Source organism: Schistocerca gregaria, chromosome 3, assembly GCF_023897955.1.
Source record: "Schistocerca gregaria isolate iqSchGreg1 chromosome 3, iqSchGreg1.2, whole genome shotgun sequence".
NCBI lineage: Eukaryota > Metazoa > Arthropoda > Insecta > Orthoptera > Acrididae > Schistocerca > Schistocerca gregaria.
Genome location: NC_064922.1, coordinates 335274551 through 335290040, shown reverse-complemented (window position 1 = coordinate 335290040; position 15490 = coordinate 335274551). Strand labels below are relative to the sequence as shown.

The 15490-nt window shown below is 38.7% G+C and overlaps 1 protein-coding gene across 1 annotated transcript in view; it reads left to right on the top strand.

Annotated features, from left to right (window-relative positions):
• LOC126355361 (testis-specific serine/threonine-protein kinase 3-like) overlaps nucleotides 1-15490 on the top strand; it is a 72199-nt gene that overhangs the window by 34584 nt on the left and 22125 nt on the right. The window contains exons 3-5 of the mRNA XM_050005655.1: nucleotides 328-539; nucleotides 6225-6432; nucleotides 12867-13057. Coding sequence (XP_049861612.1) covers nucleotides 328-539; nucleotides 6225-6432; nucleotides 12867-13057 — 611 coding nt within the window. The remainder of the gene's footprint in view (nucleotides 1-327; nucleotides 540-6224; nucleotides 6433-12866; nucleotides 13058-15490) is intronic.

Here is a 15490-nt window from a genome sequence, read left to right as displayed (position 1 = left end):
GTTTTAATTTTCCTTCGATTGTGGTAGTTCCTTGCGACAGTTCACAGAGCTTTATCCAAATTACTCCAATCCAGTTTGGCTAAAGATGATAAACGTGGGACCTGTTCACATTTCAAACAATTATGCAAATTATTTTACACAGACAGGACAAAGAATATATTAAAGTAATTTCTATGTATTGAAGTAAATATAATTAATAATAATTAGTGTAAGTTTAAATAAAAATGTGGTCGTATACACATAATGGAATAGAAGTGTATCGGGTTGCATAGAAGTTGGATGTGTCGTGTAGTGCGATATGTGAGTCTCGGTCTGTTAATTACACAGGCGCCAAAGGACTTCGTAGCTCGCTTCCTCCCTCGAGAATTGGAAGTACTGCGCGCTGTGACGCATCCCCACATAGTCCAGATCTTCGACGTAGTAGGTTTCGGCTCGCAGATCTTCATCTTCATGGAACTGTGTGAGAAGGGGGACTTGCTGGAGCACATTCGTGCACGTCGCGGTCCTCTGTCGGAACCAAAGGCGCGCCTCTACTTCAGGTAACAAACCACCCTAAAGCCCTCTCTGTCTCGAGTATGCAGTAGTAACGATAATTTTATACAGTTGAAAGATAATGCGATCACATAAAATAATTGTATGTATATCTGAACATTTGAAGAACACATTTGACGTAATTCCAGTTTTAGTTTGTCTATTAGAAATGGTTCGTGAAAGCCCGTGATTGTAAAAGCAATGAGTTTGTTTACAAAATAACTTTAGCTGCTGCTAGGCACAAATTTTTTATTTATTTCTTCCACGACGCATTTTGGGCAGTAATTCTCGTTTTCAAGTGCATTTTTCGTGTATGATGGCACACGTTGAAAACATCATGCATAAATGCTGTAATATACAAAAAAAGGCACTTGACAATGGGTATCATTTCCCGTAAAGCGTAATGAAAGAAATGAATAACAAAACAAATTAAAACAAGAATGTAACTGGCTGCAGCGATGGAATACTCCCGAAGTCCAATAGTTATTTGTGGATATTAAGGTTAATGATAGTCTAGCTAACTTAATGCCGTTTCTGTGATCGTTTTTTATATCAGTTTCACTAACTTTGATTTGAATAACAGTGCCTATTTACAGTATGTTTGTATCAGGGGGAGTTATGTTAACTGGACCGCAGTTTTTAACGCTGGCCTGCATTAAATTTTATGGGAATTCTGGTTTAAAAGTTGTCTTTACAATGAGGTTCACAAAGGCTCTGTATTACACTCAGTTAATGTGAAATCTGAACGAATTTACTCATTTGCAAAGTAACCATTTAACCTAACTTGTGACGTTGACTACTCTGAGTAGCGAAATCAGTAAAACTGCGTTAAAGTAACGTAATTTTAACGTCAAAACATTGTAAAAGTGGATTGCAATAGCATTTAGTTGTTAGCCCTTGATACACCAGATATAACTGATTGAAGTTTTGAGTAAAATCAGTCTTAGCAAAGGCTGTGTTCATGCAAATCAACATTGATATAAATTATGTCTTCAAATCTTCGATGTAAGCCTTTAAAGGAACTTTTATAATAATATCAGCAGGCATATTAGATCTCGAAGGAACTAGTTCAATAGCAGACGCAGAAGAAACGGACTGAATGCACTTGGAACAGTAGTAGAACCGTATTTCCTGGAACTACTAATTCATTCTCAGATGTCTCAAAAGGCTGGTCTGTCACAGGTGAACACATAAAATCTGCTTCTCCAAATGTTTCATCGTTGTTACTAAGTAGTATGGTGGAGTTTTTTAAATTAAAAATATCTGCAAAATAAAACAGTAAATTATTATAATGTGGTTAACTGCACCAGCCCACATAACCTAACTGCCTTCTTGTCCAATTAACCTAACCACACATTTTTCCTTTATAAACCACTAAAACAAGTGCTTGACTAGGCGTACTCAAATACAAAACAACTGCTGTAAAGAGTTAACACTTACAATTGTTATGGTGTATTTGGTATCTCCAAAGTCTTGTTGAAGTAACAGGTAATAAATGGAATGAGTAGGAAAAAAATTCTGATCTTAGCAAGGAAACAAAGCCACTTGTTGCTTGCCAACTGCCTAAATTGTTAAGACTTGAGGAGTTTCTGGACTCATTAGGTGGAGGACACAGAAAACAACTTATACTAGAATGTAAAGCAAAGACCTGACCTGTCCAGTTAACCTAACTCTCCCCTACTATGTTTCAACGCATTTCCGTCAAGTTTTTATGCAGGCTTTAATGTTAAAATAAAGACTGGTAACCACTGATCCAGTTCTCTACCAATGCACAAATGCCAATAAGTAGAGCTGCTGAACTGCTTGGTGTATCGTGTCCAGACTTGTTCAAACTTACCGAAATAGTAAAAAAGTTATTACAGCTCAAGTTAAAAAGTAACATGTATTGCATGATAAAATTGTAGGGCTAAGACCATTGGACAAAATTTTCTGACACCACACACACACACACACACACACACACACACACACACACATGCGCGCGCACGCACACACCCGTATATACAGGGTGTTTGGGCAGGAAAGGTCAATATTTTAAATAGGAAATAGTATAAGTAATTCTGAACAAAAACTGTTATATGAACGTAGGTCCGCAAATGCTTCATTAGGGAGGTATGGGTATTGAAAGGAACTTTAATTCTGCAAAACTGATGTGCTCAACGTGAACATATACGCAACACAGCTGAAGTGTAACATAATTTTCTTGCAAACAAAGCACAGGTATCTGCCATGTTTACGCTAAGCAACCTACCATGTATTATAGTCATGTGACGTACATAGTACATAGTACAATCACCCATTTTTTGTGCAGTTGTGCCATGTAAGCCTCATTGTGTGGTGTACTGGCGTTGGATCGGTTAGCTGTGTAGTGTATGGTGTTAACTGTGTTCGTACAAGCACTGCTAACAATGTCACACATCTACAGTAATGAGGAATACGCAGATATGGTGTATATTTATGGCTTCTGCGACGGCAGTGCTACCGCTGGAAGAGAAGAATCCAGAGGCGCTTTTCGACTCTACGATTATCTGATTGCAGAGTGTTTACCAAAGTGTTATCACTTTGCGTGCGGCAGGCTCTCTTCCAAGTAGACATCTTTCGTTTGAGCGTGCACGTCAATAAACTTTGCATAAACAAGAAGAAATTATCACAAGTGGTGAATGAATGAAGTCCAGTACGAGCATATGAAGAATGTCCCTGCGTGTGAATGTCCTACAGACACTAGTACGGGTAACCTTACATGCGAAAAACCTGTATCCATTTCCCACACAGCGTGTCCGAAATTTCCTCGTTGGCAACAATGCCCAACGACTTCAATTCCGTCACTGGGTAATTGGGAATAGTAATTTGCTGCCTTACATATTATTCACTGACAGAACCCAGTTTTCATTACATGGAATAAACAAAACATGCAATAATCATTGATGGTCACAGGAAAATACACACACTTCAGTGGATAGCAATTTCCAAGTTCGTTTTGCCATAAAAGTTTGGTGCGGCATGATCGGTAACCTTTTGATAGGTCCATTTATCATCAGTCAGAGATTGATGGGAGAGAGGTACCTACATTTTTTGGAAAATTCATTAGTGGGACTATCGGAAGACTTTCCGTTAGCCAAGCAACATGGAATGTTCTTTCAACATTACTGTGCCCCTCCACCTGTTACCTTATGTGTGAGGGACCTTCTTAACTGCACCTACCCTAATCGCTGGATTGGCCGTGGCAGTGCTATTAAATGGCATACAATATCATCTGACCTTACACCTTTAGATTTCTGTTTATGGGATTGGATGAAGTCAGAGGTGCACAAAAAATACACGAGATGAACTGCTTCGTCTCATCACGGATGCTGCTGAAATGGTTAGGAACCAACCACAGGAAACTGAACAAGCAACACATTTTATCGCTAGAGCGCAAAAGTACATTGACGTTCATGGCGGGATATTCGAACCTGTTCTGTGAACTGTACAACATCTGTACGATAAGTGTTAAAGCCGTTTCTAAAAGACGTGGTACGTCTTTTTCAACTGAATATATGTAACATGCATGTTGTACTGCATTATGCACTAAATGCAAAATAAGGTAAACATTATGTATAAATGTGTAACATAATTGTACATCTCTGCAACATTGTTTTCATGAAAATCACGTTATGGTCCAGTTGTTTTGCATACACGTTCACATTGTGCACGTCAGTTTTGCAGAATTAATGTTCCCTTCAATACCCATACCATCCAAACGAAGCATTTGCAGATCTATGTTCATATGTAATTTTTTGTTCAGAATTACTTATAGTGTCACCGTGTAAAATATTGACCTTTCCTCCCCAAACACCCTGTATATACACTGCAGAGGAGTACACTACACAATGAAAATTGTAGCACCCCATTTAGGAAATCCTGATCTGCATTGCGCTTAGTGGTGGAAGCTGGAAGGATACTCAGGTGAGAGGATAAGCATACTGGTGTATCTGAGTTGGTTAATCACTAAAACATACACGAAAATTTTATTTAAATGCATTAAAATCCAAACATACTGTAAAGGCACAATGGTTGAACGTAAAATTAATGATGTAAACACCATTGCAAAAACAGCAGTAAAGTGAGCTAGATTATCACGAACCTCAATCCAAACAAATTTTGCAATAAAGCTATTTTTCTCAGCAGCCAACTTCATTTGGTGCTATGTTATATCGAGAAATGATATTCAGGCCATTGTTCTTAACTGTGTAAAGCAAACAGTCTGTTGCCAATATTGTGATGCAGATCTGTTATAATGCACAGCTTACCAGAGTGGAACAGAACATGTAAATACCTTTCTGTGTTGAAAGAACAACATGTTGGAAGATAAAGAATCGCCAACTCATGGCTTGAGAAATGTTAACACAACTCCTTGGATCCAGAGGGCCCATGACTTGGCCCCAACACTTAGGAGAGCTGTAGGCTGACTCCTGGATCCCGCTTATCAGCAAAAATTCTGGAACAATATTTAAACACTCAGGCCTTTCAGCCAGTCAGCCTCAGGAGCAGAATGCAGACATTCTCATTGGTGATTTCCTGCGACTGTTGAAACACTTCATTTTTAAGGCTGCTTCTTGCCACAACTTTTCTCAAATTTATTTCCAGTGGATGGCTGGTAAACACCTACCATCAGCAGAAAGTCACCAGCTCTCAAACAAGATATGTAAGTCCCTGACCACAGACCACTAGATTAGGTTGGATCGAGTCCCATAGGATGCTTTCTCTTGTGTCCTTAATAGCCATAAGGATGGTCCCACAGCATGCCTAGAATGACATGTAATAAGGTGACAAAAAAAACATATTCTCTGAGGATAGTGAAAGGTGTTTTCTGCAATGCTAAAACAGATTTATCACCCTCTCACTCCACCAGTTCCCAACAGTAAACAAATTTATCAATGAAAAACATTCTGACTGTGGCAATGGCATGAGAATGGTAGCTAGTGAAGAATATCGGATAACATCCCATGGCCGGTAATAGCAATGGGTAGAAGTAGTGTTGAATACTTACCTCCAAAGATATCCAGGTGTGGCTATAAGAGGCATTGCCGTATATTTTCCAAGAGAGTCTTGTTGAGAAAAATGTGACCCTTTGATTTTTATGATATACAGCGTACAACTTACATAATGTGTGAATGCAACTAAACTGATTTTTTTACTATTGCTTCTTTTCCACAAGCAAACACACACAAAAGGGATTTGAAGTTATTTCAAGAAAGCTTCATGTATCTAGCCCAGTATTGGGAGAAGCGATATTGAGTGGGAAGTTGACCATGTAGAAGAATAAATCTGTGGATTTAAAGAGGACATATTGAACCTTTTGTTTCATTTACCAAAGTATTTCCATGAGTCACATATGATGCTGAATCATATGTTGCTTATTCTTGGACCCTCAATTTCTTGAGAGTTCCTGTCAAAGTTTAACTTAATTTTTTGAGAATTGTTCCAAATTTTAAGTTTATTTAAAACATATTTGTTGGCCCATAGTATCCATAATAACCACATTAAGTGTTTTGTAAGTAGAGTTAAATTAAATTCATTAAACAGTTGTGAGATTTGTGGAACAATCATTAAACACCTTATTTTACTTTTATTATCATGCATAATTTTTACATATGATGAGTTCTTTTGACTTCTTGTTGGAAAGTTATTGACGAGACTGCTGTTGTGTACAGCCAGATTGTTTCTGCAGTGGACTACCTCCACTCCCAGGACATCAGCCATCGTGATGTCAAGTGTGAGAACATTCTACTTGCATCTAACGAGTGTGTAAAACTCACAGACTTTGGTTTCGCTCGGTGCTGCACGGATGAGAATAACCGACGAGTGCTCAGCCGAACTTTCTGTGGTAGTGCAGCATATGCAGCTCCAGAGATCCTGCAGGTGACACAAAATGCTAGTTGCATAAAATGTATGTTATACAGTTAGTAACTATAATTTTCACATGGTTGGAAATTGTGGGAAAGAAAACCAAGTGATGCAGACTGTGAAATACTGATGAACAATTTAGTAATAAATAGTGGAAAGAGTATAGGAAAGCACTCACTGTGTATCTGAGGCATTAAGCAGTCTGCCCAATCCCTGTCATTTCCAGCACTTTCACAAGCCCTTATTCAGCATTAATACTTTTGAACAATGGATAAATATACACACAGTTGCAGCAGTCAAGGAAGGAACAAAAAAACAGCAGCATGGACATTTCACTGTATGACTATCATACAAAATTTAGACATTACAGTAAAAACATAAGAATCGTATCAAATGAGGAAGATAAGCATCTTATGTCGCTACAATAAATCAAAAAGTCTTAAGTTATTTCTACAGATGTGATATGAATAATTGAACATCATTTGCAAGCTATGGAAATGGAATAGATTGACAAAGATAGATATAAAGTTATTAGCATTTACATCAGTATTGGCACAATGAAAGGAAAGGAGAATTGATTATACATACAAAAGATGGAATAAAGCCCAATCCATAGATTTTAATGGGTAGTGTATTGAACAGCTGTCTCAGATCTACACTTCAGTAATAAACTTGGAAAACATTTCCGGTAGTGTACATACATCAATAGCAAAATGTTTTAAACTTCATCAGGCAGCTGAAGATAACACTAATAAGATTAAACTTGGAAAACATTTCCGGTAGTGTACATACATCAATAGCAAATGTTTTAAACTTCATCAGGCAGCTGAAGATAACACTAATAAGATGTTGCGCAGATCACTGGAAAGTCACTGTTTATGGAGATTTTAACAGTAATTCATCCTGTATCGGTTGAGGGCATGTGTAAGTGCTGATACCCAGTTTTAGTTCACTCCCCATAGCAACATACCTAGCAAAGACAGAGCTAATACAACAGGAATTGATAATTTATTTGTAATCAAACTTTTTTCAGCAAACAGTTGTTAGCCTAATAATAAACTGTTTATCCCACCATATGGCCGAATAGCAACATTAAAGCATTCAAATCAATAAGATTTAGCAAGGAAGGGGAAAAGTGGTTACTATTTAGTAGCATCTCAATTGATTATCTAGTTGTAACATTCAAAGAGAATTTATAGGATGAACTATGGGAAATAGTTTACCAAGAAATACCATGCAGGGGGTTGTAAATTTAATCATTTTCTAAAAGTAGTCTTTGCAACTGGTTGGGGCAATTACACCAGAAGCTGAGGTAAGAAGTGGCTAACCAACTAGGATTAAAATACTTTGTTCCAAGAAGAGAGAGTCTTAGTTAACGCAGGGCTAGCTCTAATCAAGACTAATCAAGACTATAAGTAGTATTGCACAATTCTTAACCGTTTCATCAAGAAGGCAGAAACCATTTACTGTTTAGAAAAACTCCAAAAGTTCAGGAACAAGGAAATGGTAGTGTGTAACATTATCAGCTCTGAACCAAGCCAATTCAATAAGGGAAATTATTTTCAACTTCCTGATGACAGTTGCAGTGAGACACTGCTGTTAAATTCAAATCATTGGCCATTAAATTCAATGAACTCTCCTTAAGTGTATCTGAAAACTTGCGAATAAAAACTGTATCATTCAAAGCAAATGATTTAGAAAAGCAACTGTCACTGAAAGCAAGTAATTCTTCTGACTATGATGCTATTTAAACTGAAGAAATGAACTCTTGTGCTACCTTGCTGGCACCTCTCTTGAGTTACCTTTGTAATCAATCACTGAGTCAAGCTACATTTCCTGAAAGACTAAAACATGGAGTAGTAACACTGAATTATAAAAATAAAAATCTCTGATAGAAATAAACAAGAAAAATTCCATGTTTCCTAATAGTTGACTCATGTTCTGAGCTAGTGCAGATGACTAATATTAGTTTTTTGAAGGGGGAGGGGTGATGGAAATGAAGTACCATTTTTTACAAAATAAAATGCAAAACTTTGAAAAACTGTGTTTATTAATCTACCGCTGAAAGTTCCTAGCAGATTAAAACTGTATGCTGGAGTAGAACTCAAACCCAGAACATTTGCCTTTCACTGTTAAGTGCTCTACTGACTGAGAATGCCAGACCATGACTTACCCTCACAGCTTTACTTCTGTCAGTATCTCTGTCCTACTTTCTAAACTTCGCAGAAGTTCTCCTGCATATCTTGTAGGACTTGTACTCCCGGAAGAAAGGATACTGTGGTGAAATGGTTTAGCCACAAAGTGATTGTTTCCACAATGAATTTTCATTCTAAATTGGAGTTTGCAAAGTTTGGAAATTTTCTAGTGGATTAAATCTCTGTGTTGCAACAGAAACCATGCCCTTTTGTCTTTAATTCAGGCAGGCAACAGTTAAAATATGCCTATCTAGACCACCACTCCAAGTTATTTGTTGTCTTCACATATTGTCCAAATTGTTTAGTGCAAAGCAAGAATAAGTACACAGTTTCTCCTAGAACTTTATAGGTAAATTATGATTATATTGTATTAAGAATAAGTTCCAATTACACAGATGTGCTATTCCATGTACTCTCAAACAAGAATTTTGATATGTTATACAGCACAAACAGAGCAATATTAAACTGAAGACATTAGTGTGACAACTTGGACAGTGGCTCTGTAATTCACAATTTTGAATTCTTCTATTAAATAAAAATTTGGACATGAAAATTAACTATGTATTTAAGTAAATATTTTAACATCAACATATTTGACATAATCAGTAAAGAAGTAGAGAAAAAAATAGTCTTATTAGAACATTTACTTTCTGTTTCACTCTTAGATCCCTTCTAAATAAGTAAGCGTGCAGCTTAACTTGTAGATCACATGACTGGTTTCACAGGTAGCCCTGCCTTTGATGGGATAGGTGATGCTTGTGATCAGACTCTAGTCTAGTGGGAGGTGATGGGAGCATGTATGGGACAGATTTTGCATCTAGGTCTAGCACAGGTATATGGGCCATGAGATGTGGCGTTGGGAGCAGGGGTTGAGTAGGAATGGATTGCGGTATTGTGTAGGTTTTGTGGGTGGGGGAATACCACTGTGGGAGGCTTGGGAAGGACAATGGGTAGGACATTCCCCATTTCAGGGCCCAACAAAAGGTACCAAATTTCTGACAGAGAATGTGATTTAGTTACTCCAGTCTAGGTGGTACTGAGTCATGAGAGGGGTCCTCCTCTGTGGTTGGAGAGTGGGACTTTAGGAGATGGGAGGCCAAAAAAAAAAAAAAATGGTGGGAGATCTGTTTCTGTACGAGCTCGGGAGGGTAATTATGATCTCTGAAGGCCTCAGTAAGACATTTTGTATATTTCAAGAGGGAATGCTCATCGCTACAGATGCAATGGCTACAGGTGGCTAGGCTGTATGGAACGGACTTCTTGCTATGGAATGGGTGGCAACTATTGAAGTGGAAATATTGCTGGTGGTTGGTAGGTGTAGTATGGATGGAGGTATTGATGTATCCGTCTTTGAGTTGGAGATCAACTACAAGGAAGGTGGCTTGTTGCATTGAAGAGAACCAAATAAATGGGGTAGAAGGTGTTGAGATTCTGGAGGAATGTGGATAGGGTGCCCTCACCCATGATCCAAATCATGAAGAAGTCATCCATCAATCTCTAAAATGTGTGAGAGGTCTGGGATTCTGGATGGTTAGGAAGGATTCCTGTAGATGGCCATGAATTATTGGCATAGGATGATGTCATGCGGGTGCCTATTGCCATACCCCATGTTTGTTCGTAGATGATACCCTCAAAGGAGAAGTAATTGTGGGTGAGGATATAGTTAATTATGGTGACCAGGAAGGTCATAGATTCAGAATCCATCGAATGTTGGGAAAGGTAGTGTTCAATAGTGACAAGGCCATAGGCATCAGGGATGTTATTATAAATGGGAGTGACATCAATAGTGATTAGCAGGGCACTGTGTGATAAAGGCACAGGAACAGTGGAGAGTTGATGGAGGAAATGGTTAGTATCTTTTATATAGGAAGGCAGGCTGCACGTAATAGGCTGAAGGTCTACAAGACCAGAGATTCTCTCAGTGGAGGCACAGTAACTGGCCACAATGGGGCATCCTTAGTGGTTGGGTTTATGGACTTTAGGAAGCATGTAGGTAGGGCTGAGGAGAGAGACGGACTCTGGAGAGAGGTTCTGTAATGGGCCTAAGGATTTGAGGAGAGACTGGAGGTACTACTGGATTTCTGGAATGGGGTCACCATGGCAGGATATGATGGTGGATGAATGTGGCAGTTGGCAGAATGCTTCCACTAGGTAATACTTGCAGTTCAAAACCACATTGGTGGAGCCTTTGTTAGCAGGAATGATTGTAAGGTTGAGATCAGATTTTAGGTGGTGGATTGTGGTTCTTTCTGTGGTTGCACCTTAGCTTGTAGATCATGTGACTGGCTTCACAGGTAGCCCTGCATGTGATGGGATAGGTGATGCTTGTGACCAGACTGGAGTAGGTGGTGGTTAAAAAGATATATGGGACAGGTCTTGCATCTAAGTCTATTACAGGTACATGAGCCATAAGGCATGGTGTTTGGAGGCAGGAGTTGAGTGGAAATGGACAAAGCTCTTGTGTAGGTTCAGCGGGCAATGGATTATGACTGTGGAAGTGGTGGGGAGGATAGTGGGTAGGACATTTCTCATTTCAGGGCTAAATGAAAAGTAGTTGAAACCCTGGAGGAGAATTTGATTCAGTTGCTCCAGTCCTGGGTGGCAGTGAGTCATGAGGCAGGGCTACCAGTCATGTAATTTACAAGCTAAGCAGCAACCACTGTGCTGCATTTTATGTGGGCATGATAACCAACAAGCTGTCTGTCGGCATGAACAGCCACCAACAAGCTGTGGCCTAGATGGACTGCCCAGTTGCTGACCATGCTGCCCAACAGAACGTTCTTTGTTTCAATTATTGCTTCACAGCCTGTGCCATCTGAATCCTTCCTACGAGCACAAGCTTTTCTGAATTGTACAGGTGAGAACTCTCCCTGCAATATATCCTACATTCTTGTAACTCTTTTGGCCTCAACCTTTGTTAGTCACTGTCCTTCACCCACATATCCCCTTCCCTGTTTCGACTCCAGCACTACACAATCTTCTGTTCCACCAACGCACACACAGTCTTTTTACTTCTCTCCTTTACCGCTCTTCCCGCCCCCTCCCCCCTTCTCTATCTAACCTTATGACTGCAACTGGCTACCCTAGCCTCACCCCACCTCATCCCTGTACACTCACACAAGCAGCACTTTATTGTACTCCACACCCTACCCTGTTGTTCCTCGCCCTCCCTATCTCAGCCCTCTCCTTACCCTCACCAACCAGTTTTCTTCTTCCATCGAGTGCTGCTGTTCACTTTGTGGCCTCGGCTGCCACAGAGAGTGGCCATGTGTATGTGAGTTGCATTTGTGTGAATGTGTGGTGTGTGTTTTTTGTTTAATTCAGAAGAGGGTCTTTTGGATGAAAGCTTACTTGTTTAGCAGTCTTTTTGTTGTGCCTGTCTGCGACTCATAACTTCCACTATATGGTGAGTAACAATCTACCGTTCTCATAATATTGTCATTATTCCATCCTGGATTTTTTTTGTTATAGACCTTCTAGAATGAAGTACATACATCCATCTTTTGTATCCCTTCAGTTGAGAAACTGACAGAAACATTGAAATCAGATTCAAATCTGTTTAACTAAGAATGAACTCGCTATCATTTCTTCATTTCAAAAAATCTTGAAAATGAAGTCTATCAGTTTGTGTTTTTATTAATAAGCTGAAATTTAGACACAGTGCTGCCTGAAATTTATAAGTTCACAATACTAATTTTAAATGTAACATGTCTACATTAATCACATCATAGTTCCTTAATTTAGTATTCTCTGGCTGTGAATAATATAGTATAATGTTTGTGTACAGCATATATAATGACTAACTGTGAGTACATTTATATTGCCTACCTTTTTCATCGTAATATGCAACATACCCAATGGCACAGGACAGTGCACACGACTGGTTCAGTACCACTATTGAAATGGTAATAAAATACTCTATGAAGCAAAACTTGCCACAATAGCTGTTACAATGACGTTATAAGAAACTGTGGAATGTACTTGGGGAAATGTTGATGTTTACCTTGTTCAATGTAATTACTTACAACCATTAGTCACCTATCACACCACAAATAATACATAACAGAAAATTATTTTACACAAAAAAATAAAAATGATATAACAGTAAATACAAATGTGCTGTCTCTAACATTAAAAATATGCTTAATTTCTGTTGTTAAACTTAGGTTCATTTCATGCATAATGTAACATGACTGACACACATCTTCTAGCTTTTGAATAACAGCTCCTATACATAACCTTACTTTGTTTCAGGGAAAACCGTACAATCCTAAACTGTATGATGCCTGGTCTCTTGGAGTAGTATTGTTTGTTATGCTGACAGCAAGTATGCCCTTTGATGATACAAATTCAAAAGCCATGCTATATGCACAGCTGTGTCGAGTCATCAATTTCCCAAAACACTGTGAACACTCTGTGTCAATGAATGCAAGGGAACTTGTAAGGTAAGAATGGAAACATAAAGGTGCATAAGCCACACAGTAGATCTATAGTTAAGTATGGATATCAGTATCTGTTGACTTATTCTTCAAGATCAAGCCAGAACAATTTTAAAAATGCAGGAACTCTATTCTGTGTTAACTATTTATTGGATCAGCAACACCAGTGCAGAAGCATACGCACTGAAGTTCCTGCTTTACATGGGAGAAAGTAAAGTGAACTGCACATTGCATGACCTTACATTACTCATATTTTACATACCCTGTGGATAGGGGTCTGTAAGATGTGAAAAGAAGTCCAGAATTTACAGTTTATTTAGGTGCAATACAACAATATGTCTTAACATTACAAAGTCATATTTTATTAGTGTGGTAATATTAATTACAGATTAACACAGAAAATTAATTTTAGGAATTTCTGAGAACATATCTTACAGTGGAATAGAAACAGTTCCCTTAAATGAAGTTCTTTAATTCACCCTTAAACACCACAACATTACCCGTAAGATATTTAACGTGCTCTGCCAGATTATTGAATACATGTGCTTTAATGTCTCTTACTTATTTCTGTACAAATGCTAAGCACTTCCAGTCTTATTGTTATGTTCATACTTTGCTTTATTTTTTGAGAAAAAGAGGTGTCCTCTTAATGAACAAGGTAACTAACGAAACTATGTATTGTGAAACAGTTGTAAATTACAATTGTTTCTAAGAGTTCTAGAACTGATGTCAGCTGTAATTCTTATAACACACTTCTTTATTTTGAAAATACCTGAATCAATATTTTATCGTCTCATAACATACTAGTTAAATCACTGATTTAGTGAACAATAGACTTGTCATATTACAAATATAATAGAAAAAAAAAAACAAAGATGCTGTAACTTACCAAACAAAAGCATTGGTATGTTGAAAGAGACAATAAAACACACACACACAAATTTCAAGCTTTCACAACCCAAGGTTGCTTTATCAGGAAAGAGGGAAGGAGAGGGAAAGACGAAAGGATGTGGGTTTTAAGGGAGAGGGTAACGAGTTATTCCAATCCCGGGAGCGGAAAGACTTACCTTAGGGGGAAAAAAGGACAGGTATACACTCGCGTGCACTCACTCACTCACACACACACACACACACACACACACACACACACACACACACACACACACACATATCCATCCGCAAATATAGCGACACAGGCAGATGTCTCTTTCAACATACCAACGCTTTCGTTTGGTAAGTTACAGCATCTTTGTTTTTAGATATATATTTCCCACGTGGAATGTTTCCCTCTATTATATTCATAAAAATATAATAGGTTACACATAGGACACAATCTTTGTTATCATGCAACTACAAAATCTGAATTTAATATCCTGTTCAAATGGTGAAATCTTCATCAAAAAATCCCTCAGCAGAGTAATAGCATTTCTGTACCAGTGTGTTATATGATTTTCTTTTTACTGACTATATATTCCACGACTTTGAAAATTTGTCTTGTAGCTTGTTACAGGGTGTTTCAAAAATGACCGGTATATTTGAAACAGCAATAAAAACTAAACGAGCAGCGATAGAAATACACCGTTTGTTGCAATATGCTTGGGACAACAGTACATTTTCAGGCGGACAAACTTTAGAAATTACAGTAGTTACAGTTTTCAACAACAGATGGCGCTGCAAGTGATGTGAAAGATATAGAAGACAACGTAGTCTGTGGGTGCGCCATTCTGTACGTCGTCTTTGTGCTGTAAGCGTGTGCTGTTCACAACGTGCAAGTGTGCTGTGGACAACATGGTTTATTCCTTAGAACAGAGGATTTTTCTGGTGTTGGAATTCCACCACCTAGAACACAGTGTTGTTGCAACAAGACGAAGTTTTCAACAGAGGTTTAATGTAACCAAAGGACCGAAAACCGATACAATAAAGGATCTGTTTGAAAAATTTCAACGGACTGGGAACGTGACGGATGAACGTGCTGCAAAAGTAGGGCGACCGCGTACTGCAACCACAGAGGGCAACGCACAGCTAGTGCAGCAGGTGATCCAACAGCGGCCTCGGGTTTCTGTTCGCCGTGTTGCAGCTGCGGTCCAAATGACGCCAACGTCCACGTATCGTCTCATGCGCCAGAGTTTACACCTCTATCCATACAAAATTCAAATGCGGCAACCCCTCAGCGCCGCTACCATTGCTGCACGAGAGACATTCGCTAACGATATAGTGCACAGAATTGATGACAACGATATGCATGTGGGCAGCATTTGGTTTACTGACGAAGCTTATTTTTACCTAGACGGCTTTGTCAATAAACAGAACTGGCGCATATGGGGAACCGAAAAGCCCCATGTTGCAGTCCCATCGTCCCTGCATCCTCAAAAAGTACTGGTCTGGGCCGCCATTTCTTCCAAAGGAATCATTGGCCCATTTTTCAGATCCGAAACGATT